At 41.8% G+C, this 27,378-nt stretch overlaps 2 protein-coding genes across 2 annotated transcripts; one reads left to right on the top strand and one right to left on the bottom strand.

The window, feature by feature from the left end:
- The first annotated feature begins 287 nt into the window (after positions 1 to 287).
- On the top strand, positions 288 to 21,604 carry zdhhc5b (zinc finger DHHC-type palmitoyltransferase 5b). Its single transcript, XM_061685198.1, has 12 exons — positions 288 to 391; positions 2,832 to 4,169; positions 5,161 to 5,282; positions 5,899 to 6,056; positions 10,762 to 10,934; positions 11,056 to 11,158; positions 11,259 to 11,350; positions 11,502 to 11,634; positions 15,178 to 15,286; positions 15,391 to 15,497; positions 16,286 to 17,214; positions 19,190 to 21,604. Exons 2-12 carry the CDS (start codon positions 4,021 to 4,023, stop codon positions 19,293 to 19,295), a joined length of 2,181 nt encoding a protein of 726 aa, XP_061541182.1. The 5' UTR covers positions 288 to 391; positions 2,832 to 4,020; the 3' UTR covers positions 19,296 to 21,604.
- On the bottom strand, positions 20,978 to 27,376 carry tmx2a (thioredoxin-related transmembrane protein 2a). The gene is made up of 8 exons (XM_061685199.1): positions 27,149 to 27,376; positions 26,993 to 27,053; positions 23,609 to 23,722; positions 23,395 to 23,471; positions 23,194 to 23,300; positions 22,961 to 23,026; positions 22,222 to 22,351; positions 20,978 to 22,138 (listed from the first exon to the last, which is right to left on the bottom strand). Exons 1-8 carry the CDS (start codon positions 27,335 to 27,337, stop codon positions 21,974 to 21,976), a joined length of 909 nt encoding a protein of 302 aa, XP_061541183.1. The 5' UTR covers positions 27,338 to 27,376; the 3' UTR covers positions 20,978 to 21,973.
- Positions 27,377 to 27,378: the final 2 nt, after the last annotated feature.

The raw sequence follows: 27,378 nt of genomic DNA on the forward strand, positions 1-27,378 counted from the left end.
TTTATTTCAGTGACTTACTAGTGTGCATTTTCGGTTACTGATGTCTATGTTGTGTTGTATGACTATTTCCTTTTTTTGTTGTGTTCAAAAGTAATCAAATTCAAAGGAAATAACTGTGATGATTTCCCATCATTTACAATAATATAATCCAGTAAATTCGCGGAAAACGCCTCAGCACGTCAAGGTCCTGTTTGGGAAGGGTTTGGTGAGGCCACGCCCCTCGGCCTCTGATTGGCTACTCGCCCCATTGGAGGACGTCCATACACGCTCCATTTCCGGGATTCCGATGTCGGCCTAGGCGAGCGAGCTGTGTTCTGCTATCGGCTAACTGAGGCTGGAGTGAAATTCTTCACATCTCGGAGCAAAACCGCTCACGAGTTTGACTATTTGGGTACGTGTGGCTTTCTCTGCTCAACAATCGCGGTGACTGCCGTTGAATATTTGATGAACGATAGCGGCTACAGAGGTGTAGTCGAGAGTGTCAAGGTTTCATTGCTGGTCGGCTAACTCCGTTTAGCGTTTGCTTGGCAAAAACTTTCCAGGCAAGGTGAAAGCGCAACCAACAGTCGAGCAGGGGCTGCGTGTAAAACTCGTTGTTTTCGTCCTTTGGGAGGACTGGTTGCATCGCCGACGATTACATTGATTTGATGTAGTTGATTGCGTCGCTTGCTGCTGCTGCTGCTGATGATGATGCCGAGCTCTGCCCTGGCCTGTTCAACGCCAGCTCTCACTAAGGGCAAATGATTGAAACCCGGCGCTATGAACTGTCAAATAGTGCATGTTAATATCACCCGAAAGACGCCAGACGGTTGTTTGGCCATCGTTAAGCATTAAACCGATTGAGTTTTGCTCGACTGGACGTTTAGTGACGTGACCGTTAGCTACAGCTGTGAATTGTTGCGGGGACGTGACGGGGAGATTTTAGGATTAACATCCATTCTGGAGGGGGGGCCGAGCGACGACGAGATGATTAACAACAGACACGGTGTCACAGTTGTCAGTACGACAGCTCAGTGTTTGTCCCAACTCGGTTATTTGGAAAAGGGGCGTGTCCAAACGATCAGATTACATTTGCGCTTCCAGATCAGTTTCCACTGGTTTTCACACCGCACCAACTAGTTTTTCATCTTGCCACGGTGGGGACGAGTCCTATGTCCACACAGACGAGTCGACGATATTCCAATTATGAATTACATTCAAACAAAATACGTAATAACTGCCTAATGCCAAAGCATTTTAAAGACGTACCTGTGTACGGTACACCTAAACGGCCCTTACGTCATAGTGTGCTTTTGCAGCAATTTGCGACAGTCGTACAGCAGGATGACGCCCGACTTGCTGGCAGCTCCCCTCCGTAGCTTCTCAATGACGCTGAGCAACCGAATTGCTAACCTTATACTAAATGTCTACAAAAACGTGGGTAAGGCTCGTTATACTCCGTATTTTGGGAGAAATTGACATAAAGTAGTTGTACTTATACACCTATGTCACAAAGTAATATGGGAGGGACTCCATTCTCCAACGCTAATTTGTAACATTTGAAGAAAGCAATTGTGAATTCATTTTTATTGGGTAAATAACTAATATAAACAGCACAATGCAGATGTAGTATTACTTAAAATGTACACACACACACACACACACTAACATGAGCCGACGTTCAAGCTGAAATGTCCCTTTGCTGTTTCATTTTTACTGACATCACCAATCACCAGGCCTGTCTGTCCCTAACAGATTTATTACAGCATAATGGATATATGCAGGAAAATTGGGCTATTAATTATTTTCATTGAGTCTAACATTTTAATAGGCCCACAATGTGGTAATGGAATGATGGTGAAACCAATAATGACTCAGATACGTCTTTCAGAAGTTAGTCAATCTTCCGGTGAAATGTCAAAGTTCTGCTTCTCTTAAGGTGTCCTCGGCGAATGAATACGCAGTGAATCACATTTTTCTCGTTCAGTTTGAGGATTTAGTTCGTACCATGTATAAATATTCAAATAAGTTGTCGACTGCTTAATGTTCCTTAGAGCACCCAATGTGGAAATCAAAAATTTTTTTTAAACAAAAGTACCCATAGGAGATAATGCAAAGGGAATTTATTTATTACATGCTCAAGCCACCATAAAACATTTTTATTAACTATATAGCCAATGTGTTAAGTGACTGTTAAAATGTCATGGAATTATTTGACAGTAAGACCATTAAAATGTTGCTTCAGCATTTTCATAGTAGTGTAAATAAAAACGATTCAGCTAGAATTAATGATTTGATAGGAGTGATTTGATTGTTGTGTAGTGTATAGTAAGTGCATTTATGTTTGCAACTGCTTGGTAGAATACATATGTTGCTGTAATTGATAATTCATTAATTATATTTTGTACCCACCAGCCGAACCTTTTTCCTTGTTCAATGTCTCGGTCTATAGTTATCATCACACTTAGCCTTAATTTGCTATCACTGTGCCATTTTTTGGCGGCATCATAGAAACACAAAAAAAGCCAAATAAAAAGCAAAATACACTTACTTAATCCTTTCGATGCTTCGGAGCTAAAGTATCACAATCTTTGCTGACATCATGAATGGTGATGATTTTAACTCCCACATTTGTCTTGATTTATGAGGGGGGGGGGGGGGAGTTTGTCCAGGAAATTGTGCAGCACTGTATTAACTACTTCCTCGTAAAAACCTCACTCTTTAAAGGCCTATTTTGTTTGACCAACATCAAGTTACTGTGCAAGTTGAATATGAGTACCATGCCAAGACAGATAACCCACTCATAGACACACTGACATTTACTTTTCTTTTTTTTTTTTTTCTTTTAACAGGGGCTTCCTTCAATCTGCCATCACAAGGTGTGGAGGAAAACATCACAGGGATAAGCTATACGGACTAACATGCTTTAGACTATGTGACCGCCATGTTGTAGATGGCTGTGTTTCAAAGCTCCACAATGGGAGAGGAGGTCGATGTACAGAAAATGTGGAGGTGGGAGAGGTTTCTACATCCAGACCTGGACAAGCGGAGTGACACTGCAGTGATATGCACAGGGCTTCTTTTTGGAATGAGTTGATTTCTTTTTCATTCCCTCACATCCCCCCACCCCCTCCTGTTGCCACATTGACATTCAAACTGACGACAGGGCTCTCACAGGATCTGGCATTGACTTGGCTAGAGTTTTATAAGGTTGCAGATACAGCTGTACCATTTTAGTTAAAAGCAACTTTCAAAAGACGCCTTTGGAGTTTGATTTGATATTAGGCAAAAGCGGACTTTTGTTCAGTTCTATATTGCTGCTGACAATTCAAAAGTGTGGAACCGTCCCACTCGCAGCTGTCACCCATCCTCAGTTTCTTCCACCCGTCGTGTGCCTAAATACGCCTCCTTTGGACAATCACACAAGTCATCAGCGGCTGCTGTGCTTAATTCTTTGCTGTTGTCCTCGATGTGCTTCTGTTCCCCGCTTGCTGGGCCTTCAGCCGCTAAATCTTTTTATTTTCTGCTCCCTTACTTTAAGATTTACTCCCCCCCCCCCCCCCCAAGCCAGATAATCATAATTCAAGTGCAGTGATTGCGATTAATTTAAAAACGTCTAAGACTCTTTTGTATGGACAAGTAGGGGTGTGAGTTAAGACTCAGTTACCTTCTTGCACCGAACACAGTACCATTTAAGCCATACAAAAATATTTATAAATTTCCTATACATATTTTTGTATCAAATTGCTCCTGCTTTTTTATGCTTAAATTATAATTCAGCATAAACATTTTTATATTTGCACACTATAAACATGCAAGTGGAACTGTATATTGCTATATGATTTTGAAGAGTTTATATTTGGGTGAGAGTTGTAGTGCTGGAAAGTGTTGCTATTTCCATTCATATGCTGCTTTGCTTTGGGTCGTCCCATGGCCTCTCCCAAACGTATTTGTAATTTTAACTCGTATAACAGCCTTTAAAGTAGGTAGACAGTAGGTACCTACCTCTCTCTTGGTCTTCCTCCCATTGCTCCGTGTCTGATGCCGGGCTTCAGCAGTGGGGGTGTTGGGGGAGGAGTGGGTGGCCAGGTTTCTGCTCCTCCTCGCCCTTTTAGACCCAGCCGATATGTCCCGGTGTCGGCAGCCACAACCTTCCTCGTCGGATCCACCACGCTCTTCTTCTGTTTCACGTGAGTCTCTTGCTATACTATAGATGTAAATTCACTGTGCATTATAAGTCCTCATAACATATAGGAAGTGCATTGATACCGCATACCCCTGCGTTATGTTTGCATTTTCTGTTTATCGAGTGTGGTGGACAGCTTTTCCATATTTATTTTGGGCCACAAAATGTTGTCAGACCTGTTTTAACTTTTTAATCTGACGACTCATAATGTATTCATCATATCATTTCCCCTGCGAGCTATGCGCAACAAGAGAGCAAAAACAGGTTTAGCAAAATGTGTTCCAATCATATTTCGAAGACTGGTTTACTGAACAAACAAAGCTGGGTGCCACCACAGTGACATATTGATTAGCACATGTCTCATAGTTGTGAGGTTGCGGGGTTTGAATCTCAGCTCAGGCCCTCGTGTGTGGAGTTTGCATGTTCTCCCTGTGCTTGCATGGGTTTTCCCTGGGTACTCTGACTAACTGCCACATTCCGAGAACATGCATGTCAGGTAAATTGAATACTAAAATCTAAATTGTCCATAGGTGTGAATGTTAGTGTGAATGGTGGTGTGTCTATATGTGCTGGCAACCACTCAGGATGTATCCTCCAGATCACCCATGACCCTAATGAGCAGGAGGAGGAGTGAAAATGGATGGGCAAAGCTTGGTTAAAACAACCTCAGGATGTCTAATTTCTGCTCAATGAAGAGTTGAGTGGAAAATAATGAGCAACCATTTAGTCAAGATGTAGCAACAACACAATCTCATGAATTCAGTTCCAGCGGCCAGTGTCTCTGATGTTAATTGACCATGTAACTGTTGGAAGTCCAGATTCCTAAAATGCAAACGCTGATTATATAGACAAAGCAAGAACTTGAGTCCTTTGTCCAAATCTTTATGGACCTGTACAGTGATGGAGGAATGACTTTGATAAATGAATGCAAAGAACTGTTGTTTTGTTATCAAAGTGAAAATGTATTTTTCTTGCACTTTTCTTATACCCCATAGCTGTCCATGGTTGTACGAGTATTTCTCCCCGGTCATTCCCATTTATATTGCCGTGATTTTCATCTTCACGCTGGCCAACTTCTGTATGGCTACGTTCATGGATCCTGGAGTCTTCCCCCGAGGTGAACACAAGTTTGCATTTTTTTTTTTCATCTGTACATTTGGATAAAGTTGCGATAACTTACAACTGTTACACGTCCATACCAGCAAAATTGTAACTGATGTGCCACTGTCACAATGAAAATATTTGTCGATAAACAAAAAACTATCATACTATAATGTTAAACTTAATGATACTTTTTAAATGCTATACCTGTAGGTCCACCAGGATATTTAAGTGGACTCGGTGTATTTTTTTGTTCTGGTTCTATTAGCTTTATACATGCACACCTAAATTCATTTCTTCATGCAGTATACAGATTTCCAATGGGTTCAGAGAATGGCTATATGGACGACATTATATTTTATAACGTTTCAGACAATATTTGTCCGAAACGTTTTGCAACAGGGTTGGAAATTTATCCAGGTGGTTTGTACTAGGCACCTTTTGGTTATGAAATCTAAGTGAACCAGAACCAAATTTGTAATGGAAAACACTTCACAGTCGCATTAAAATTTTTTTGTCAGTTTCAGCTTGGTAAGATTTCAGTTTTAATAAGGTCGTCATATTGTATGCAAACCCAAATATTACATTTTCTCTATCAGTTTGTAAGGTCTTATTTTATTGTCCACCCGTAGCGGAGGAGGATGAGGACAAAGAAGATGATTTTCGTGCTCCGCTCTACAAGACGGTGGAGATCAAAGGCATTCAGGTGCGCATGAAGTGGTGTTCCACCTGCCGCTTCTACCGACCCCCACGCTGCTCACATTGCTCGGTCTGCGACAACTGTGTGGAGGTATGCGTACAACTTTTGGCTTGATTACACTTCATAAAAGCAGTAAATAGCTTTACATTCTCCTCTATCATATGTTCATGACTATATTTTACAATACTCTGCTACTTTTCTTTAAAATTGTAAAAAAACAAAAAAAGTGTGGTGTTTTGGGGGGGATTAGCGGGTAAATTATATTTCTATTCATTTTAGTGGGAAAAATGTTTGAGATACGAGTGTTTTGAGATAAGACCGTGGTCACGGAATGAATTCAACTCTTATCTCAGGGCAAGACGACTAAATTTTCCAGCTAGTGATGTGTATATTTACAAAGGATGAAAGGGTTTACGACTTTGTGGTATACGGTGAACCTCTGTTTGTAGCAGGGATCTGGTCTAGACTGGGGGTGCATGATATTGGAAAATATGACATTGCGACATTATTAAATTAACTTAAAAGTGAATAATATTTAATATTTGGTGGCATACCCCTGACTTGCAATAACTGGATCAAGCCTGCAACCCATTGACTTCACCAGATAGTTGCATTCTTCATTTGAAATGCTTTTCCAGGCCTTCACTGCAGCCTCTTTGAGTTCTTGTTTGTTTCTGGGGGTTTTCCCCTTATGTCTCCTCTTCAGTCGGTAAAATGCATGCTCTATTGGGTTAAGGTCGGGTGATTGACTTGGCCAGTATAAGACCTTCCACTTTTCACCCCGATGAAGTTCTTTGTGCTGTTGGCAGTGTGTTTTGGGTCATTGTCTTGTTGCATGATGAAGATTCTCCCGATTAGTTTGGATGCATTTTTATGTAAATTGCCAGACAGAAGGATCCCGAGGCATTCCCAGGCCAGCCGGGAGACATAGTCTCTCCATCGTGGCCTTGGTCGTCCCCAGGATCTCCTCTCGGTGGGACATTCCCGGAACATCTCACCAGGGAGGCGTCCTAATCATGCCCGAGCCACCTCATCTGGCACCTCTCAATGTGGAGGAGCAGCAGCTCTACTGTGAGCCCCTCCCAGATGACCGAGCTTTTCACCCTATCTCTAAGGGAGAGTCCGGACACCCTTTGAAGGAAACTCATTTAGGCCGCTTGTATCCGGGATCCGTTTCTTTTGGTCATGACCCACAGCGCGTGACCATAGGTGAGGGTACGAATGTCGATCGACTGGTAATTTGAGAGCGTCGCCGTTCGGTTTAGCTCCTCCTTCACCACAACGGACCGATGCAAAGTCCAAAGTCCGATCCGCCTGTCAATCTCCTGTTCCATTCTTCCCTCACTCGTGAACCAGAAAGACCCCAAGATACTTGAACTCCTCCACTTGAAGGAGTATCTCATCCCTGACCTGGAGACGGCACTCCACCCTTTTTCCGACTGAGGACCATGGTCTCAGATTTGGAGGTGCTGATTTTGATCCCAACCGCTTCACACTTGGCTGCTAACCGCTCCAGTGAGAGTTGGAGATCACGGCTTGATGAAGCCAACAGAACCACATTGGTTCTGTTGGCTTCATTAAGGGGACAAAGGGCAGCCTTGGCGGAGTCCAACCCTCAACGGAAATGAATCCGACTTACTGCCAGCAATGCGGACCGAACTCTGACACTGGTCGTACAGGGACCAAACAGCCTGTATCAGGGGGTTCGGTACCCCTATTTTCCCGAAGTACCCTACACAGTACTCCCCAAGGAACACGGTCGAACGCCTTCTTCAAGTGCACAAAACACATGTCAACTGGTTGGGCGAACTCCCTTGAACCCCTGAGGACCCTGCCGGTGTAGAGCTGCTCCACTGTTCAACGGCCAGGACGAAAACCACACTGCTCCTCCTGGATCTGAGATTCAACTTCCTGACAGACCCTCCTCTCCAGTACCCCTGAATAGAACTTACCAGGGAGGCTGAGAAGTGTTTTCCCCGTGTAGTTGGAACATACCCCGTTGTCCCCCTTCTTAAAAAGGGGCACCACCACCCCAGTCGGCCAATACAGAGGCACTGTCCCGATGTCTCGTTCTTCCACACCACTGGTGTCCACCAACGGGTTCGGGGGTTTGCCGCCACGACAGGCACCGACCACCTTACAGCCACAGCTCTGGTTGGCCGGCTCAGCAATGGAGCCGTGGAACATGGTCCAGTCGGACTCAATGACCCCCCTGCCTCCCCCGGGACGTGGGTGGAGTTCTGCTGGAGGTGGGAGATGAAAGTCGTTCTCACAGGGGATTCTGACAGATGTTCACAGCAGACCCTCACAATATGTTTGGGCCTGCCAGGTCGGACCGACATCTTCCCACACCATCGGCGTGTGTGTGTGTGTGTGTGTGTGTGTGTGTGGGTGTGGGTGTTCTGGTTCTGTCAGGAAGGGCATCCAGTGCAAAAAAACAAAACGAATAATCTGTGCAACTCTAATCATGCCATTGACTCGCTGTGACCCCTGATTGGGCAAGCTGAAAATCAAAACACCACCAACATAAGGTTATTGATTTTTTTTATTTTTTTTATTCAAAGTAAATATTTTTTCTGTGTTTTTAGTGCATGTATCTGGGATGTTTCTTTTTCTTTCATTCACATTTCTTTTAGTAATATTGTGATGATACCAAAAATTTAGATATTTTTGTTAGACTTTACACCAATTTTATTGTCCTTATCGGTATCTGCTGATAATTAGCATTTAATGCTCATCGGCTTTGTCATAATTCGCCGAGCCGATCGATTACGTCATTGATCGGCTCCGCAAAAGACATTTAATCCGCATCGCCATCGTGCGCAGTATATTTGAATTCAAAAGCTAGTTTATTTTTAGCCATATCACGTGTCTTTTGACGTAGATCAGTAAATATCTGACGGCCAATAAAGTTATATTAAAAAACAAAAAAAACATTTTGGCGATGTGGAAAAGACAACACGTCTGAGACAGACAACACGTAATGCCCGGATCAGACTACAAGACAAATTTGGTCTTTCACGCTTGCACTATGTCAGACTACTGCAATAAAACCTTGTATTCCGATACCACCGCATCCCGTTTTTTACGATCAGTGGGCTTTATCTTGTCAACTCAAATGCGACCGGATACACTCGTTGCCGTGGCGATGACAAGAAGAGTACATCGTGCCGTGTGTTTGTAAGAACAAAGTGGGGAAAACGTGTGTTGGTGGTAACCGGTGCTCAGGAGAGGGGAGGACGTTCGTTTAAGGCTTGCTTGAGCTATGTTCACGTACTTTTAATACGATACGGCTCGCAAGCAGGCAACAAAATGTTATGTAGCCTAGCAAGCTAGTGGTAGCACAAACGGTTGGACGTAAACATGCCGCCGTTCTGTCGAATCATGCTCTCAAGGTTCGGTGTGGGTGAAGTCATTTAATTAAAAATAAAGTACGGTAAGTTAATTACAGTAAGTTACCATCCATTATTTCTGTCATGTAATGTTAGTTTGACCTGACTGATTAGAATACACGATCTGACTAGAGCAGTGATTTCCAACCTTTATGGAACCAAGGAACATATTTTACAATTGAAAAATCTCACGGCACACCAACAAACAAAAATGTCACAAAAAGTGGATACATTAATTACTGTATTTACTTCCTGCCATCTAATAGAAGACCATTCATTTGTTCTGTCTGTCACTATGCCTCACTGGCATAAATAGAGGAAAAAATATACATTATTTATTGTAAATAAAAAAAATTTGAGCAATTAGGTACACAAGTAAATGAACATTTCATTTAAATAGACACATTCCTCTATCATGTGATCAGAATCAGAATCAGAATAATCTTTATTTGCCAAGTATGTCCAAAACACACAAGGAATTTGTCTCCGGTAGTTGGAGGCGCTCTAGTACAACAAACAGTCAATTTACAGAACACTTTGGGGACATAAAGACATTGACAAAAAACAATTGTGCAAAAAGATGCAGAGTCCTCTAGCACTTAGAGCAGTTCGAACGACTAATATTGCAATAGTCCGGTGCAATGACCATTGTGCAAAGGGCGCTGAGACTTCAAGGAGTGTATGCGGTTTAAAGTGACGAGTAGTGCGATCATCTGGGACAATGTCGGTTGTGCAAATGTTACAGATACTCCTCAATCAGTGTGCAAATGGAGCAGATGCTACTCTGGCATGAGTGGCCAGTATATGCAAATAGTGCAGCATGGCGAGACAACTACAGTGAGTGCACAAGTAATACATAATTGGCCCCACAGAAATGTGACAACGAACTCAAGTCAAAAAATTGCCAGCTTGTTGTAATGGAATTATAGGTTAGGTGTTTAAGAAGTTGATCGCAAGAGGGAAGAAGCTGTTGGAATGTCTACTAGTTCTAGTTTGCGTTGATCGGTAGCGCCTACCTGAGGGAAGGAGCTGGAAGAGCTGGTGACCGGGGTGCAGACGGTCCGAGAGGATTTTGCACGCCCTTGTCTTAGTTCTGGCAGCGTGCAAGTCCTCAATGGTGGGTAGCGGGGTACCGACAATCCTTTCAGCAGTTTTGATTGTCCGTTGCAGTCGGAGTTATCGTTTTTTTTAAACTCGCTGATCGGCCCCAAAAATCTTGATTGTTGTAAAGCCTAATTTTTGTTTATGGTAATCGTGGTATGAGATTTTCACATTGTTTCATCTTTAATAATCACATTGTATTATGTGAGTTCAAGTGTACAATTAGATAAGGTTGCCATGTGCATAGATCATGTCATGAATTTATTGCTAGTTCTAATAAATTCTCCTCTGTGCTCTCTCAGGACTTTGACCACCACTGTCCTTGGGTGAACAACTGTATTGGTCGGCGCAATTATCGCTATTTCTTCCTCTTCCTGTTGTCACTCACCACCCACATCGTGGACGTTTTTGGCTTTGGCCTCGTTTATGTGCTCCACCACCGCCAGCGACTCGACACACCACATGCAGCTGTGACGTATCCTTTCCTCCGTGTCCAAGATGCAAATTACATCACTGTCTTCCCTGATTTTTCTTTTCTTGTATTTGCTTTTGCTTGGGTTTGGTTTTGTGTGATTCCTTATCTTCTGCCCCACCAGTATGGCTGTGATGTGTGTTGCTGGTCTGTTTTTTGTCCCAGTCGCTGGACTGACTGGGTTCCATATTGTGCTCGTGGCTCGAGGTCGAACCACAAATGAGCAGGTACATGTATGTTGGGACAGTTGGTGTTGTTTTTAATACTCCAGATAAAACAGGTCATGAATGTTGTATTTACCCTCCTTTTTTGTCCCGCAATTTTTAGGTGACAGGAAAGTTTCGTGGAGGCGTTAACCCCTTCACCAATGGCTGCGTGACGAATATTTCACATGTACTTTGCAGCTCACTGGCACCCAGGTCGCTCTTCCTCCCCTATCTTTTTAAAAGCCTCTTCGATTAATTTCGTTTTTCTACTGCTCCTCGTTCTTTCTCTTTTCTCATTTTTCTCATTAGTCTAAATTGGAATAAATAATAAGTGACATCTGGCATCCGCCTATCCTCCGTTTAGATATACGGGTCGTTCCCGGAAGCCTCAGACAGTCGAACTACAGCCCCCCTTCCTCAGGCCACCTCTCACAGAGGCGCAGCTAGAAGCCAAGGTCCTGGACAATGGTATCCAGAATGATCGACACAGCACAAGAGTAAGTACGGTGAACACCCTATTCTATATCCAAAATTATATTCAGTGGGGCAAAAAAGTATTAAGTCAGCCACCAATTGTGCAAGTTCTCCCACTTAAAAAGATGAGAGAGGCCTGTAATTTTCATCATCGTTACCCCTCACCTATGAGAGACAAAATGAGGGAAAAAAAACCAGAAAATCACATTGAGTTTTAAATAATTTCTTAGCAAATTATGGTGGAAAATAAAATATTGGGCACCTACAAACAAGCAATATTTCTCTCTCTCACAGACCTGTAACTTCTTCTTTAAGAGGCTCCTCTGTCCTCCACTCATTGCCTGTGTTAATGGCCCCTGTTTGAACTCATTATCAGTATAAAAGACACCTGTCCACAACCACAAACAGTCACACTCCAAACACCTCTATGGCCAAGACCAAAGAGCTGTCAAAATACACCAGAGACAAAATTGTAGACCTGCACCAGGCTGGGAAGACTGAATATGCAATAGGTAAGCAGCTTGGTGCGAAGAAATCAACTGTGGGAGCAATTATTAGAAAATGGAAGATATACAAGAACACTGATAATCTCCCTCGATCTGGGGCTGTGCAGATGTGCATAGAGATGTGCATAAGATGTTTCACCTCTCTCATTGCCAACAAAGGGTATATAACAAAGTATTAAGATGAACTTTTGTTATTGACCTATACTTATATTTCACCATAATTTGCTAATAAATTCTTTAAAAATCAGAGTGTGATTTGCTGGATTTTTTTTTTTTTTTTCTCATTTTGTCTCTCATAGGTGAGATACCTATGATGAAAATTACAGGCCTCTCTCATCTTTTTAAGTGGGAGACCTTGCACCATTGATGGCGGACCAAATACTTTATTTGCACCACTGTACTGTGGTAGCTACCACTTCTTTTTTTATTTATTTTTTATTTTTATTTTACTTTTGAGCAAATCTTGACTAGAGGAGCGCTTATATGGTGTAAGAAAAGTTCACAATAAGCATCAATTTGACAGATAGTGATTACAATTTTCTGCTTCAAGCTATTTATTGCCACTTCAGGTTTACTGTCAAGATAAACATAAAATAAAGAGAATTACGCGTTGCGTATTCAACCAAATTTTCCTTCCGAAAGTCTCCTAGCTTAGGTCAACACAAAATGGGAAATGCCATAGATGGACTACTCTTGCATTGTTATTGTAGTAGTTTTAAACCTTTAAACTGTTTATATTCGAACAGAAACAGTAGCAACACATGCAGAAGACTATATAACAATACTCACAGGCATCTATTCTTTATCATCTGTGAAAAAAAGACTAAGAACTGCACCTTGCTTCATCATCAAATCTGTGTATTACCAGGATGTATTAGACTGCCCCCTGGTGGCCAGGACACACAACCCAAGACAATGCTCGCACACCAGACAGACACATAATGGCCATTGCATGAATGCATGACATCATGAGCCATAAAAAGTTTAATTCTTTACATTCTATTTAATTATGTTACTGTATTACTGTGTGTTTACTGTATAGACAGTGATATTTGTCTCATTAAAAACAAGTTACAAACATTTATTTTGGTGTTTTTTGCAGGGCTGGAACAGGTTTATAGCATTTCCCTTCATTCAATGGGGAACGATAACTTGAGATACGAGTGGCTTTAGTTATGAGCATGGTCACAAAAATTAATCAAACTTGTAAGTCAAGGCACCATGGTATATATAATATAGCTTTGAATGCCAAAAACAATTTCCAGTGATTGGATTCTTAGGAATCATCATCATCTGTTCTCAGGCTCTTTCTGATAGGAAATTTGTTGTTGTTTTTTGTGCTTCTGCTTTTTATAACTAGACCCAAAAGGTTTTTGTACATCTACTAAGGTTAAGGGCTGTTGTGTAGGCGGGATGGTTGTACCTCTGTCAGCTACATAGATATGTAGCATTATGGTTGTCCAGTGTTTCTCAACACTTATTGACCCAATGCTCACAGTTTACATTAGAAAAATGTCACAAAGTATGTCCTTCATATTGAAATAGTAATGGCCTTTAGTGTAGGATCAGAAATCTGTTTAGTTGAACACATGGCTGTGGAATAGAATTTTATTGTCACTGTACGGGAACAATCAAAATAAGTTAGACATCTCACAATATGCAGTTTTTAGGTTATATTAAAAAAAGAAATAGACATATAAGCACACAATAATCAAAAGAGACACTTATTTACAGAACATACTATTCTGTTGTAGGAATTGCAACATGTAGATACACAGGTTAATTACAGCTTCCAGGTTAATTACAGCTTCATTGACACATGTAGTTGAACAAAGATGCATTATTTGTAGTAAATAAATTATTTTCAGACCAATTAAGTGAAACTGGATAATTTACAACGGCACATCAGATGATATCTCACGGCACACTAGTATGCTACACTACAGTCGTTAGGAATCACTTCCAATGAGTTCAACAAAGAATGCAATTCAGTATTGCATCCCTTGACATGTCTTTTTAGATTAGCTTCATCTAGGAGTGGCGCTGTTGATTCGGTGTCAGAGTTGGCAGCGTAAAAGAGCGTGTCAGCTCTAGGAAGTGAAACCATATGTACGCAGACAGTCATGAGTGTGACACAACTCGTCTGGGCAGCATTATCCCATTAAAGACAATCCTGGCATCGAAACAGTCATTCAGTTAGAGAGAAATTCTCTGGTCCCATCAAAATACAATTAAAAAAAAAAAAATGAACAATTGATCAATCCATTGTTAATTTTCGCTACTCTATTTCTTTTACATACTGCACAGGGAATCCCCCGAATCCCAAATCCCCACACACACACAGTTCAGCATTTCTGAACTTGAATGTTCGGATTTTTTTTTTCCTCTTTTTGTGTAACCTGTCCTCCATTATTCACTGAAGATTGCGTATATTCAGCTTCTGGACTCTGGTCAAAGCAATGCAAGTATTACTTTGACGCCATCTGATGGAATCTCTGTTGTTAGCGTGAATGTATCGATAGTGTTTTTTTCGTCTGCGTTTGATATGTTCTGTTTCGTTGGTGATCCTTGAATGAACCTCGTGCACAGTTGAAAGAGAAAATGAAATGAAGTTTCTGCTTCTGTCTGCTTCTCTTTTACTTTTTACAGTTTGATGTATTCCCTAGCATTTATTATTGTGTGTAAATCCCAAAAGCCAAGTGTAATGACTTGATACCATTTGTGTAATTGGCTAATGAGCATATTTGTTTGGCCGTGTGTGATGTCAAGTCAGTTTGTGCTTATGTGTTATTTAATACTAATACGATAGATGAGCCTCACGTGAAGGTGGTTTGTTTCTGTTGAACAGTTTACCTATGTAGCATCTATAAGCTATTATGAATCCCTTTTGTGGGTGGGTGGATAGGGTGTCAGTTATTTTCGCTATTCAATGGGGTCTTCTCTCCCTATTCGCTACAAATAGCGAGGGTTCACTGTATTTCATGGACTGGAGATGGGTAAAGTAAAATTTTTGAGGGAGTACTATCTGTTTAATTTTCCACATGGTGGTTGTCATTTCAGTCAAAGAGCAGTTTGGATCAAATGGAGAGCCAGTCGGCAGACACAGAGCCTCCACCTCCCCCGAAGCCAGAGCTTCGTTATCCTGGGCTGCCACGTGGTGACGCTGAGGGTAACACACACACAAACGCGCGCACACACACTCATAGATGTAGTATCCAAGTTGATATTTTCTTTGCTAATCACATACATGCTCACCTCGTTTTTGAATTGTAGAAAGCAGCTTGTTGACAGAAGGTGTGCCCACACAGTCCATGTACAAGTATCGACCCGCGTACAACAGCCCAGGAAGGAACCACAGTGCCCACACACACGCTGGCAAGGTACTCATTTAATACAAGTCAATACTGTACTTTAGGCGTAGCATTAAGTTTGAATTTAAATACCAAAATATGCTCTATATGTCATACAATGCAGCCAGTGATTTAACTTAAGAAGTTAAATCAGAACTTTGAAAATAATCTCTCATTTGGAGAACCTAGTTTCCCTGCACTGACTTTGTATTGATGATGTATTCCCAAATGCTTTAGAAACTATTACTCCCTTCTCTCTCTGATGTCCTTTGTGGTTAACACCAAGCCCCTTTTTTTTTTTTTTTCTTTTTTTTTTTTCTTTCTTTCTTTCTTTTTTTACTTGAAATTGATCGTTCAGTGGCCATCGGTTGATCAGTAAGTCCTCAGCAAGTGTCATGTGTGTTTCCCTTTGCCAGTCTGTGTGTTGGAGTGGATCTTGTCCTTCCCCCTAAAGTGCATTGACTGGAATGTGTAGTCAACGTATTGTGTATTTCCATTTCTGTCTTTGACATGCAGCGTCAGTGCCTGTTCAAACGAGTCAATGTTTCCAATTCAGTAGTGTGATGATGGAGTAGAGCACAGATCAAGCATCCACCCCCTCTTCGTCCACCACCGCTCTTTTATTCCTGTTGGAATCTGTCAGATGAACTGTGTTGCTGTGCTGCCTCTGCAAATCCTGTGGTAACATGGGGACTTCTTGGTCTTTCTTCATCCTCTCCTCACTCGTCATCCTCATCACGCCCCCCCCCCCTCTCTCCCGTGTACACCTCCCCCCCACTGTCTGTATATCTGTCTCTCGTCCTCTCTGCTCTCCTCAGGTGATCCGCGGGGAGAGTCTCGACTCTCCGTCGCCCTCTATTCTTCACTCCAGCCACCATCCCAGTTACCGTTCGGAACCGAGCAGCCTGGATGGGGCCACGGTGGTGGGGGGTGGTGCGGGGGCATTCAGAGGGGGAGGGGAGAGGGGTGAGGGCCCCGGAGGCTTAGGCAGGACTGCCGGTGGGGTGTCAGGGGGCATGTCGGGTTACTCCTTGACCGGGCGCTCCCACACTTCGTACCCATCCTCTCTGGTTTTGTCCACCGGGGGCTCACACTCCTCCAGCCTGCGCTCGGCGCACCTGGCACACAATCCTCTGGCCACCCTCCAGTCAGAAGGAACTACAGACACCAGCTACAAAAGTCTGGCTAACCAGACCCCTCGGAATGGCAGTCTGTCCTACGACAGCCTGCTCACGCCATCCGATAGTCCCGAGTTCGAGTCTGCCGCCCACGAGTTGTCGCCACAGAAGTCTCGTGCGCCGTTCCCCTCTGTGACAGGGGCTTCAGTCAGAGGCCATCCTGAGACGGTGTCCCCCACTTCTCCAATGCAGGGGTATACGTCGCCCTTCCTCTCAGCCCAGCTCAGCCAACAGAGGGAGAGCCATCTGCTCCAAGGCTCCGCCACTTTTTCCTCCCCCCACAGGGCCTACCTTCGTGCCGTCAGCCCGCCCCCTCCTTCTGGGCCCCCTGAGACGCTGCACCTGCTACAGTATAACCACGACTCATCCTCCAGAGTCCCCCGTAACTCTGTGTCATCGTCCTCCTCCCCGGCGGGTCGCTCGCCGGAGCCTCCTATCTCCCCGCCGCCTCGCGGCCTCTCCCTGGGGAAGCCCCAGTCTTATACTGGGGGGGCGGGGCCCCAGCAAAAGCTTCGGGCCGCGGTGGCGCTGGGCGGGGGAGGAGCCGGAGGAGGGCATCAGGCGCCACAGTGAGTAACGAATACGTCATCGTCGTCCCGCACAGCCTGCTCCTCTTCCTTTTCCCGTTCTTCCTAACCTACCTCTTTTCCTCCTAACCTTGTGTCAGCCATCCTCTTCCTCCCTGATCTGTGTGAGTCTTCCTTTTCCTCCTCTAGTTTCCAGACACACAATTAGTGTAAGAAGCATGTCGGCATGCGGTCGTTTTTATCCAGTAGCCTTTTTCTTTTGTCATCTCGTAAACCATGTAGTTTTTTGAAGTTTGTTTGTAAGATGTGTTCGGAATCACTCCCTAGCCACTTTGTGGTTCTCAAAGTTTGTATACAAAGTACAACCTCAAAAAATACTCTCCAAGTACTACCATCATGACCAACATAAAAATAAGTAGGCCGAAGTGTTCATCAAAAACAAGGCAGATGTTTTATTAGGCCTGCACAATCACTTTGATTTTAATTGCGTTAACAATTTTGGCTGCCACGTTTAAATTAACCTGGTCTTCAGAGTTATTTACATTTAAAATGCAGGCTCTATTGTATATCTAATCATCAACCACTTTTTCAACCAGTTGTCAGCCCACCAACAGTTTAAAGCTTCATTAAGATGCCTAAATAAGCAAGCACACCCTGCTGAGTCATGGCGAGAGAAGAAACTACAGCAAAAATTGGAGCTGAGGAGCTGGTGCCTTGAAAGGGATAAGCATTTGTTGTCTGGACTTAATTCAAATTCAGGGAAAGTGACGTTGATAATAGCATATTTATTCAGTTAGCCCTTGGTAAATTGTAAATTCTTGGGTAATTATTTATTTCTTTGGTAATTTTATCTTTTACTGTAATGTGATAATCCATTCATTTTAGTTTTATTTTGCACTGAAAGTGGTTTACATATTTTTTGTTGAAAACTAGGGCAGTCAAAATACAGATGTTTTCCCTAACATGATGAATAATTGTGATTGGTAGTCAATAGGATTACAATATTGATCAAAATCATGATTATCACTTTGGTCATAATTGTGCAGCCCTTCGTTGTGTTCCTAAAACGGTATATTTAATATTATTTCAAGCCATTGTAACACTGCATAAATATAGGAGGTAAAAACTAAATTCAAATGTATTGCACGTAAGTTTGACAAAAAATGTACCTACATAAATGCTTGTAAACAGTTTTCAAAGGTTAAATGGAAATGCACTTAAAACTTAAATACAACTGTACTGGATTAAAAAAAACAACAACAAGCCACTGTAATGAATGGCATGCAGTTTAAACATTTCAGTGATTCTTTGTGTACCACTGGAAGTGCTCCCTGTATGACACTGAGAATCACTGCACATTACAGCAGGTTCGCAATTTTGTAGTACTGTTTGAATGTAGTGAGTATAGGTTATCCCCTATATTTAATAGTGACCTCAATGTATCTTGAAAAGTAGTGAACAACCAATGGTCACTCGAAAAGCAATATACTGTATCCCATGATGCATTGCGCCAATACGGAAAAATGGCAGTGTATGGCCATGGGGAGCCGCAGAAGCTATCATAAGAATATTAAGTATTTTGTTTGTATTAATGTTGTGAAATACGCTCAGAAACACCAGTTCAGGGTGTACCGCGCCAACGTCAGTTGGGATAGGCTCCAGCACACTCAAGTGAGGCTAAGGGGTCCGTAGAATGGATGGATGGAGACTCTGCGTTATGAAATAATGTTATTATAATTTGTTCATTCATTCATCAGTATTCATCAGGGAAAATCCACCAGCTGTAATTATGTGACAGCATGGGCGTACTTAACAAGTAGTGCTCAAAAACAAATTTCACTTGGCTGATGATGGGACTATGTAGTGCACGATATAAAAATCCCCCTATAATAAGTAAGAAATGAGTGAATGATTCCGAATGCAGCCTTAGTACTATTTTATGCTTGATGTTATTTTCAAAATAGCACCCCTCACCTCCATTTCCTCTCCTCTCTCCTCCTGATGGTTCTCCAATCAGATCGTCCTCTCGTACAATCTTGGCCAATCACACGACCTCTAAACCAGGGGGCGGAGTGAAGAAGGTGACCGGCGTCGGAGGGACCACTTACGAGATATCGGTTTGAGTGACATGCGGTCTATTCCACTGAGGAGGAGGAAAGAAAAGTCACTAGACAACTAACGCGCGTTCTTCTCAGAGCTGGATGTTATTCATGACTGCAGAGCCAAAAGCACCGCTGCATGTGCACCTGCCTGTCCGGTACCGACTGGCCTCTTCAATCTGGACAAAGACTGCACTTGGTTCTTGTTTCACAAGTCACTTTGTGATGCACAGACCGTTTGGGGAGCTGTTTCTTCAAGGACAGAACATGCACAGATGCAGTTTGATGTGGGTACAATAGGAGACGGTATTTTTGACACTTGAGGGTAGCCGATTGAATTTTAGGGGTTTTAGGAGTGTTGACCAATGAGGACTGTCTCGTTGTATGGACCACACAGCCTGGTGAGTGAAAAGCATCGAAACCTATAAAACACAGTATCATTTTAGTTTTCTAAGTCCTTGTTTTTAAATATTATTTTATATAAATGTGTAAGATCTTACAGATTATTATTGGGTCCTGTCGTCAGGTATTGAAGATGACTTATCAACGAGGGTGGCAAATGTATAATGTGTATAATTGTTTATTTTTGATTACAAATGTGTTGCCTGTGTAGAATTGAAGGCTGCATCAGCCACTCGTGAGCTCTTGCCGAAATTGTAACAATCCAAAGAGTCGACCTCGGACGTGGCAAACAATTGAGCTTTATTTTGAAAAGCCACAGAAAATTTTGGAGTGGAACGCATCTTCGTTGAATGTACCTGTCCATGTAATCTTTGTGTGTTTGAGGCATTATGCAAAATCAGTTTTGTAGCTTTAAGATCATTGTCTTGTTTCCGATGCTAGCAGAATCGTTTTGAATCCTTTTCATGGTTGTCCAGCCAGTTAGGGACAGCGAGGGATGGGCTCATTTATTTGAACTTGTAGTTCAGCTAAAACATTTTAAACAGGTCTCTTAGTTGTTTTGAAAGCTTGGATACAATTTAAATTTTTTTTTTTTTTTTTTTTATAAAGAGATCGACCTGCTGTTACTCCATGTGATCGTCTAAAACAAATGAAACCCCCATTTTGAATATTTAAAAAGAACCGGAAAGAGAGTAGGCTTGTGCTTTTTGGCTGCCACTTCATCCACTTGTTCATTTAAGTTTAGTGCTTAAATCAGGATTCCTCGCCGTACCGTGGCCAGAGGTAGAACCCAGCTGGGTTCAGCCGGCCATCACTTATCTGCCACACTGTGTTGGATCAACTTTCATTTTTTTCTGCCGTGGTCACACCTTCCAGCGATGGCTCCTTTATGGCGCTGCCATGAACAACCGTGCATCTCATCGGCCTCAGCTATCAGATGCCTCCTTTAAGAGAGATCTCGGTGGAGGGTTATAGCTATTTGAATCTGTGATCCATGACTACAAGAACAAACTACGCGCAGGGTAGTCAAAATGGTGTCGGCCAAAAATTGTGGCAATATTGTATTTTTGAAGTGAATGCAGCGTGGCAGCATTTGCCAGAATTAAATAAGTAGAATAGATAGGAGTCTCTTTTTCCATTCTGAAAATTCTGATTCGCCGATCGCTTTTCCACACCCACTAGAATCCCAATTCGAGTCACCACCGATTAGTGCATAGCCCTACTGTTTTGCAATGAAATTATTGGATTTATTTTTCTTACTTTAGAGCAGTTAGCTTAAAGCAAGCACATTTTTGCCCGCCCCCCTTGCTGACATTGTGTATAGCGGGTCTGATTTTTGATTTACACTCCAATGCCTGTAAAGGTACAAGTGACTTTTGAAAACCCACAGCCATGTTGAGGAGGAATCAAATACGGGTTATGTGAGTTTGTTTGTTCCAGTTGGGTGTTACAATTAAATTCAATTGTTATCCCCTCTATCAAGGACCTGAAGGAATTCAGCATGTCTTGGGAAGTGTACATTTTATTTTTTAACCCAAGGGGGACTGTTAGACATTTTCAATTTTGCCAGGCAGTGTCTTCATCATGCACGTGTTTCTTGTTCATGCTGATTGTTTCCCTGGTGCGCAAACATGAGACTTTTGTCCCCCTTTCCCTGGGATCACAATTGAGGAGTCATCACTAATGGCACAAACAGCTGATGAAGAGATTAAGGAACCTGTGTTACTTTCCTCCTGCTCATGCCCAAGGATGACACCTGCTGCACAATTCCAACCTATGTGAGTATGTTGACAATACTTCGTTGTGAGAATAAATATTGCTCGTGGGATTGGAATGAGTTTCACAAATATCTGTAACACATTTAAGACTTTTCCAAAATGGCCTTAAAGATTTTTTGAAGATGTCTTCTCACAATAAAAAGGTCAAACTGATGGACCGCAATGTGTGCTGAATGTTATTTATGCATTTTTAAATTTGCTTTTGAATGATGGGACATTAGTATAGTTGCACGGGTTTACACAGTAGTGAAATGTTACACAACCAACAAACATACAAAAAAAAAAGTTATTTAAATAAGTTGATAAAAACCTCCCTTGATCCATGCTTAATAGTTTTGCACGGTCACAATTAGGCTGCCAACTTCAAAACAGACCAGTGCACTGACCCACGTTTTCCACTCACAAAATTCTAAAGTACTTTACATTCTATATTATTAGGGATTTTTAAAAAATACTGCAAGGCAGGTCAACATTTAAGAAAAAAAAACATACAGTAGATCTGTGAACCACACTTCCCCATCTTCACTTGTCTTTCTTGCTCTCTGAGTTTTGCTCCTGAGCGTCCACATCAGGCTCTGCCTCCTCTTGCCGGCAGCTGTGCTGCTCTTCCTTCAAACCATGACTCTTGTTCAGCTTCTTGGACTTCTGGAAGCGCTCATTGAGATCAAACTCTCTGATGATGTTCTCCTAGCAATGGTGGCAAAACAAAATCATATTAGTGGGGTACATTTTTAGCTGTGTTAGTGCCATGGATCTCTTTGCAGACAAACCTCATTGAAAGTCCATGAAACAGCTCTGCCTTTACTGTCCACTGCTGGACGCCTCATAACTTCCTGCCCACCTTGGAATAACACCAGTGAGGGAAGCTGCTTGGACAGAGGGGATGTGCTCACGTTGTACCTAGTCAAGAGATAGTTCCTTTATTATTTCAGTGGGAGATCCATAGATGGTGCTCTGCGTTTGGAATAAAACGGACAAAAACAACAGGATACTTGGCTAAAGGAGGTTTTTTTAAATGTGGTTTCAGGTTAAAGCTAAAGATTTTCTAAGTTAATATAAATTGAGTAATTAAGAGTATAATTTGAAAAAAAAAAATCTTTTACTGAAAAGTATTTCAAAGAAGTCTTAGATGTCATTTAATCTCAAAAGCAGACAACTCGAAAATGTTCTTCAAAAACAAGTCCAAAATTTTCATTTAACTATAAAATTAAACTGAAATGGTATGCATTTTGCTTTGTGAATAAAAAATAACAGGTGGGTGTACTTGAACTAACCTGAAATTAAACCTTAAAAAGGTAGAGTTGGCAGTTTTCAAAAAACAGTTGAAACCAGACGTTTACATACACTAACCAAAAAGGTTGAATCAAGTTCTTCCATGCCAAACTAATCTAAGCACGCCTTTGTGGACATTTGTGCACGTGAGGCAGAAGTCAAGGGGGGGTAACCTAACAATAAATGAATTACGAGATGTTTAACAGTTTTGTCCTGTGATGAAAGCAGAAACCTAACCTCTGTGTAACCTCTCCATAACGTCCAATATCCACCTTCCCAAACCTCAGCCCAGCACAGTTGTACCTGCAAATACAGATGCACATTATCGCATAAACCTCCCAAAGCCACACATGCAAGCATACACATGGCACATACCATTTATGTCATTGATGCATATAGCTGTGGGGGTGAACCATCTCAGTGTACTGTTTTTCTAATTCTGATGAAGTCAGTGCAAAGTCATCTCTTACTTGAGCGAAAGGTCAGCATAGACTGGAGCAAAAGACTGGCAGTCAGACGACCAGTTAGCGTAGAATTCAACAATCCAGGTAACACGTCTGTCTTTCTGCAGCTCCTCCTGGTAGGAAAAAAAACATATTCCCAACAAATTGAACAGAAGTAATTTGGGACATTTCTAGAACTTTGAATGTGCTCCATTCAAACCAACTCACATCAATGGTCTTGTCACTAAAGTACTTGATGTACTCTGGGCCCATGTATAGAGGAGGCTTGCATGTCATGACAAATGCTGGGGAGAGACAGTTACATGACTTTTTTTTTTTTTTCAATTTATTTTTTATTATTAAGGTTATAGTTGAACTATATTTTTCATTATCTTATTATTCCATTTTAATTTTTAACAATGGTTCTAACAAAGCCACTGACCGACACACAGCGCGACGTAGAGGATGCCGAGGCGAATGTCCAGCCTGAAAAAGAGGATGACATTGGCCACTTTGCTGAACATGAACAAGTTGCCAATGTGCTGCTCCAAGGTGACTGCAGGCGGGGGGGGACAGATGAGAGAAAAAAACAGTTGATACAAGGTCAGAAAAGGATCTTCAAGGGTAATGTTTACACAACAATGGACTGGTTTGTTTGTAGTGGAGTACTCCCTGCATTGTGGGGGGTCGACAGTGAAACGGTCACAGGTTAGGTACCACATTGGTTAAACAGTTACAATCAAAACGACACAGTTGCTTGAGAGCAAAGTCTACATCTTAGCATGCAATTGTTCTATTAACACCAATTCTGGTGGCAATATAGGAAAGCGGAGCATTGTTTTCACTATGAAAGTTTAACTTCCATCCATCTTCTAGATGATTTGAACCCCGGTCCTCAGAACTGTGAGGCAGATGTGCTAACCAGTCGCCGCGAAGGTTTAACTTTTTTAAAATGGAATTCTGGAAATAAATGAACTTTTCCATGATATTCAAATTTTGGGAAATCATTATTTTCTCACTAAATATATTTCCAAAGGTGCTATTGACATGCAATTTTGACCAGATGTTAGGAACAACCAATTAAAACCATACATACAAAGAAAGTAGAACAAATAAGATCAGAAATTAAGTTGTGTGTAATAATGTGAAATGACACAGGGGAAAAAGTACACCCCAACCGTGCTCACTGGACCATTCAGAAGCTTAGATATGCACCTGTAACCAATGCCATGGTTATGTTTTGCAAAAATTTGTTTGTAATGGTCTTGAGACAGCTCTTTGCTCTTACTCATCATGTGTCTTTTGTCACACCTTGGCAATGAGACCTTTTTGTAGTCCATCAATTAGGACTGAACCATCTGATATTAATTTGTACTGACTAGGGGCTGGATTACTGTTTGATTATTGATAGATTTTAGGTGTTGTCTTGGCTTTCCATGCCTTTTTGGACCTCCCTTTCATGTGTTCATTCATGAGGAAAAAAAAATAACTTGCATGATTTTAGCAAATGGCTGCAATATAACAAAGAGTGAAAAATTTAAGGGGGTCTGAATACTTTCCGTACCCACTGTATACTAGACTTTACACCAATCTAATTGGCTTGATCGGCAGATAATTAGCATTTTATGATGATCGGCTTTAATCTCGTAATTCGCCGATCTGATCAATGACTCCGCAAAAGACAACATTTACTCCGTGTCGCCATCGTATACAGTATATTTCAAACCAAAAGTTAGTTTATTTTTAGCCTTGTCACGCATCTTTTGACATCATTTATGATCACTGGACTTTGTCAAATCAAACGCGACTGGATACACTCGTTACCACGACCACGACAAAAACAATGGATCGCGCGTGTATTGTTTTGGTCAAAAAAAGAACAAAATGGGGGAAAACGTGTAATGGTGGTTAACGGTGCTAAGGAGAAAATGTTCCTGTATGGATTGATTGAGGAATGTTCACATACTGTTAATACGATTTGGCTCACAAGCAGCCAACGAAACGTTATGTAGCCTAGCAAGCTAGTGGTAGCACTAACGGTTGTACGTAAACATGCCAGCATTCTGTTGAATCGTGCACTAAGGTTTCGGTGTGTGTGTGTGAAGTAATTTAATTACAATAAAGTAATTTAATAACAATAAAGTAATTTAAGTACAGTTAGTTAGCACCCATTATTTCTGTCATGTTCGTTTGACCTGACTGATTAGAATACATGACCTGACTAGAGAATATTTTTGACGATACTCAGTATACAATACACAAGTACATACAGTAAATGAACAAGTCATTTAAATTGACACATTGCTCCATCTTGTGATCGGATCGGTTTTATATATATATATATATATATATATATATATATATTATACACACACACACACACACACACCTGTTCTATTTAAATCCAGTAGGAGAGCTCTAACTCCATTTCCAAAGATTGTTCGATCGTTGAACGGTTTCTACTATTTCACCGCTCTCGTGTAACTACCGCATTTCCTCATACATTTAGGTAAATTTAGAAACTCTGGACGCACAGATACTGATAACAGCCGACATCGCACGTCGTACTAGACAAAATGCTCCGATACTACAACACCGATACCACTTTACCAGCCTGGCATATACCTTCCGAGCAGGTGGACAAACCAAGTGGACATATTTCAAGGCAGGGGTCGGCAACCTTAAATACGCAAAGATCCATTTGGACTTTCCACAGAGGGGGGGACTTACAAAACATATCTACAGATAAAAAATATCCCCCCAAAATAGACTCAGTAGTAATTTTAGCCTTGTTTTCCCATGAAATATTTGCTTTTCAGACAGATTTTGGCCCACATACATTTTGGTCACGTCAGGTGCGTGAGGCAATGACATTTGTCATTGAACTACTATGTATTCTGCGGTGTAATTTTTGCCTACATTGAAAGTCTGAATGTGTTATTTTTTTTCTTCCACAATCACGAGTGAAAATAGTTGGATTTAGCGGAGGTCCAACCAAATTGTGTTTTCTCATTGTTTTGCGCGCCAGGTCATACTTGTTCTTTTTGGATGACATTCTTTGGAAATCCCTTTACCACCTGGTTTTTTAATTTTTCACGTGGGATTTTCTGTGGTTCTGACAAAGATGAAAATGTTCCTCGATTTCTGCGTCCAAACATCACACATTCATAGGCTCCAGACACGATTGACGAAAATATGGACGTGATCAGCTATTATTATTCTTGTTTGCTGTGAAGTTTGAAGTCAATCTGACGATGCGCTTGCTCTCGGTGTGGCCCGGAATGAGATGGCTCCAGTGGACGCTGGTATTGAAAAATCTGAAAATGGCCTGTTTATACATTGCCTTTTCATCTCAACTAATAAGAAAAACATGGGTGTTTTTCTACCAAAGAGCCAAGGTTTCTGTCATACCTTTCCTATTGATTCATATTTATGATTTGATTCCGAACATAAAAAGTGGCATAAAATCCTTCATCCTTATCCAATTCTTACAAGCTATGGCTCATTTTATTCACGTTTCAAACCTCTATCCGATGAAATCTATCTATTTAGATGTACAGTTGATTTGAAATTTCTAGTAACCTACCTACTTAATTTTATCCAAGGTTTATATTGCTTACCTTTTTCCCCTCAATACGAACCTGTACTCAAACAAATGCCAGATTCCAAAGTACGTGTTCATACCTCTTTCCCCGTTGAAGAATGTCTCTTCAAATGCGTTTTTAATATATAGCTATTGCATGAGACCTCATTAGATGTACCTAATAAATTGTCCGGTAGGGTTGACCAAACTGTGTGTGTGTATGTTGGTGAGGATTCGACTTACTTGCTCTTCTATTTTTCATCATCACTATGGCACTGAGGAACATGAGAATCTCCACTTCTCTCTGTTATGTAAACGCGACAAACGAAAATGTAGGCGAAGGCAGGTAACGGGTAATGGATGTAGCTTCGTTATCCGACCCGGCCCCGGCGTGCTCACCCAGTCGAAGTCGCACGAGTTGCCGTCCTCGCGCTGGGTCGCCAGGTGCTCGCACAAACCGGGAGCCTTTCGGACCACTAAGAAGGCGACGGTCATGAAGAAGGAGGTGATGTAATACGGTTTCAGCAGCCATTTGTAAATTTGTGGCAGGTGGTATAGGAAAGCACACACTCCGGTGATTAAACCCATTTCGGCCAAAGGGAGCTTGCCAGCTGATCGTCGGAAGTCAA

This window comes from Phycodurus eques, chromosome 9 (assembly GCF_024500275.1).
Source record: "Phycodurus eques isolate BA_2022a chromosome 9, UOR_Pequ_1.1, whole genome shotgun sequence".
Classification (NCBI taxonomy): Eukaryota; Metazoa; Chordata; class Actinopteri; order Syngnathiformes; family Syngnathidae; genus Phycodurus; species Phycodurus eques.

Excerpts from the sequence above, each read along its gene's own strand:
- zdhhc5b (XM_061685198.1), top strand. The coding sequence starts at position 4,021 with ATGCCGGGCTTCAGCAGTGGGGGTGTTGGGGGAGGAGTGGGTGGCCAG. Across the intron at positions 10,935-11,055 it reads ACACCACATGCAGCTGTGAC|TATGGCTGTGATGTGTGTTG; the intron begins GTATCCTTTCCT and ends CTGCCCCACCAG. Across the intron at positions 15,498-16,285 it reads CCCACACACACGCTGGCAAG|GTGATCCGCGGGGAGAGTCT; the intron begins GTACTCATTTAA and ends TGCTCTCCTCAG.
- tmx2a (XM_061685199.1), bottom strand. The coding sequence starts at position 27,337 with ATGGGTTTAATCACCGGAGTGTGTGCTTTCCTATACCACCTGCCACAA. Across the intron at positions 23,472-23,608 it reads CTACGTCGCGCTGTGTGTCG|CATTTGTCATGACATGCAAG; the intron begins GTCAGTGGCTTT and ends GTCTCTCCCCAG. Across the intron at positions 23,301-23,394 it reads TTAGTGACAAGACCATTGAT|GAGGAGCTGCAGAAAGACAG; the intron begins GTGAGTTGGTTT and ends TTTTCCTACCAG.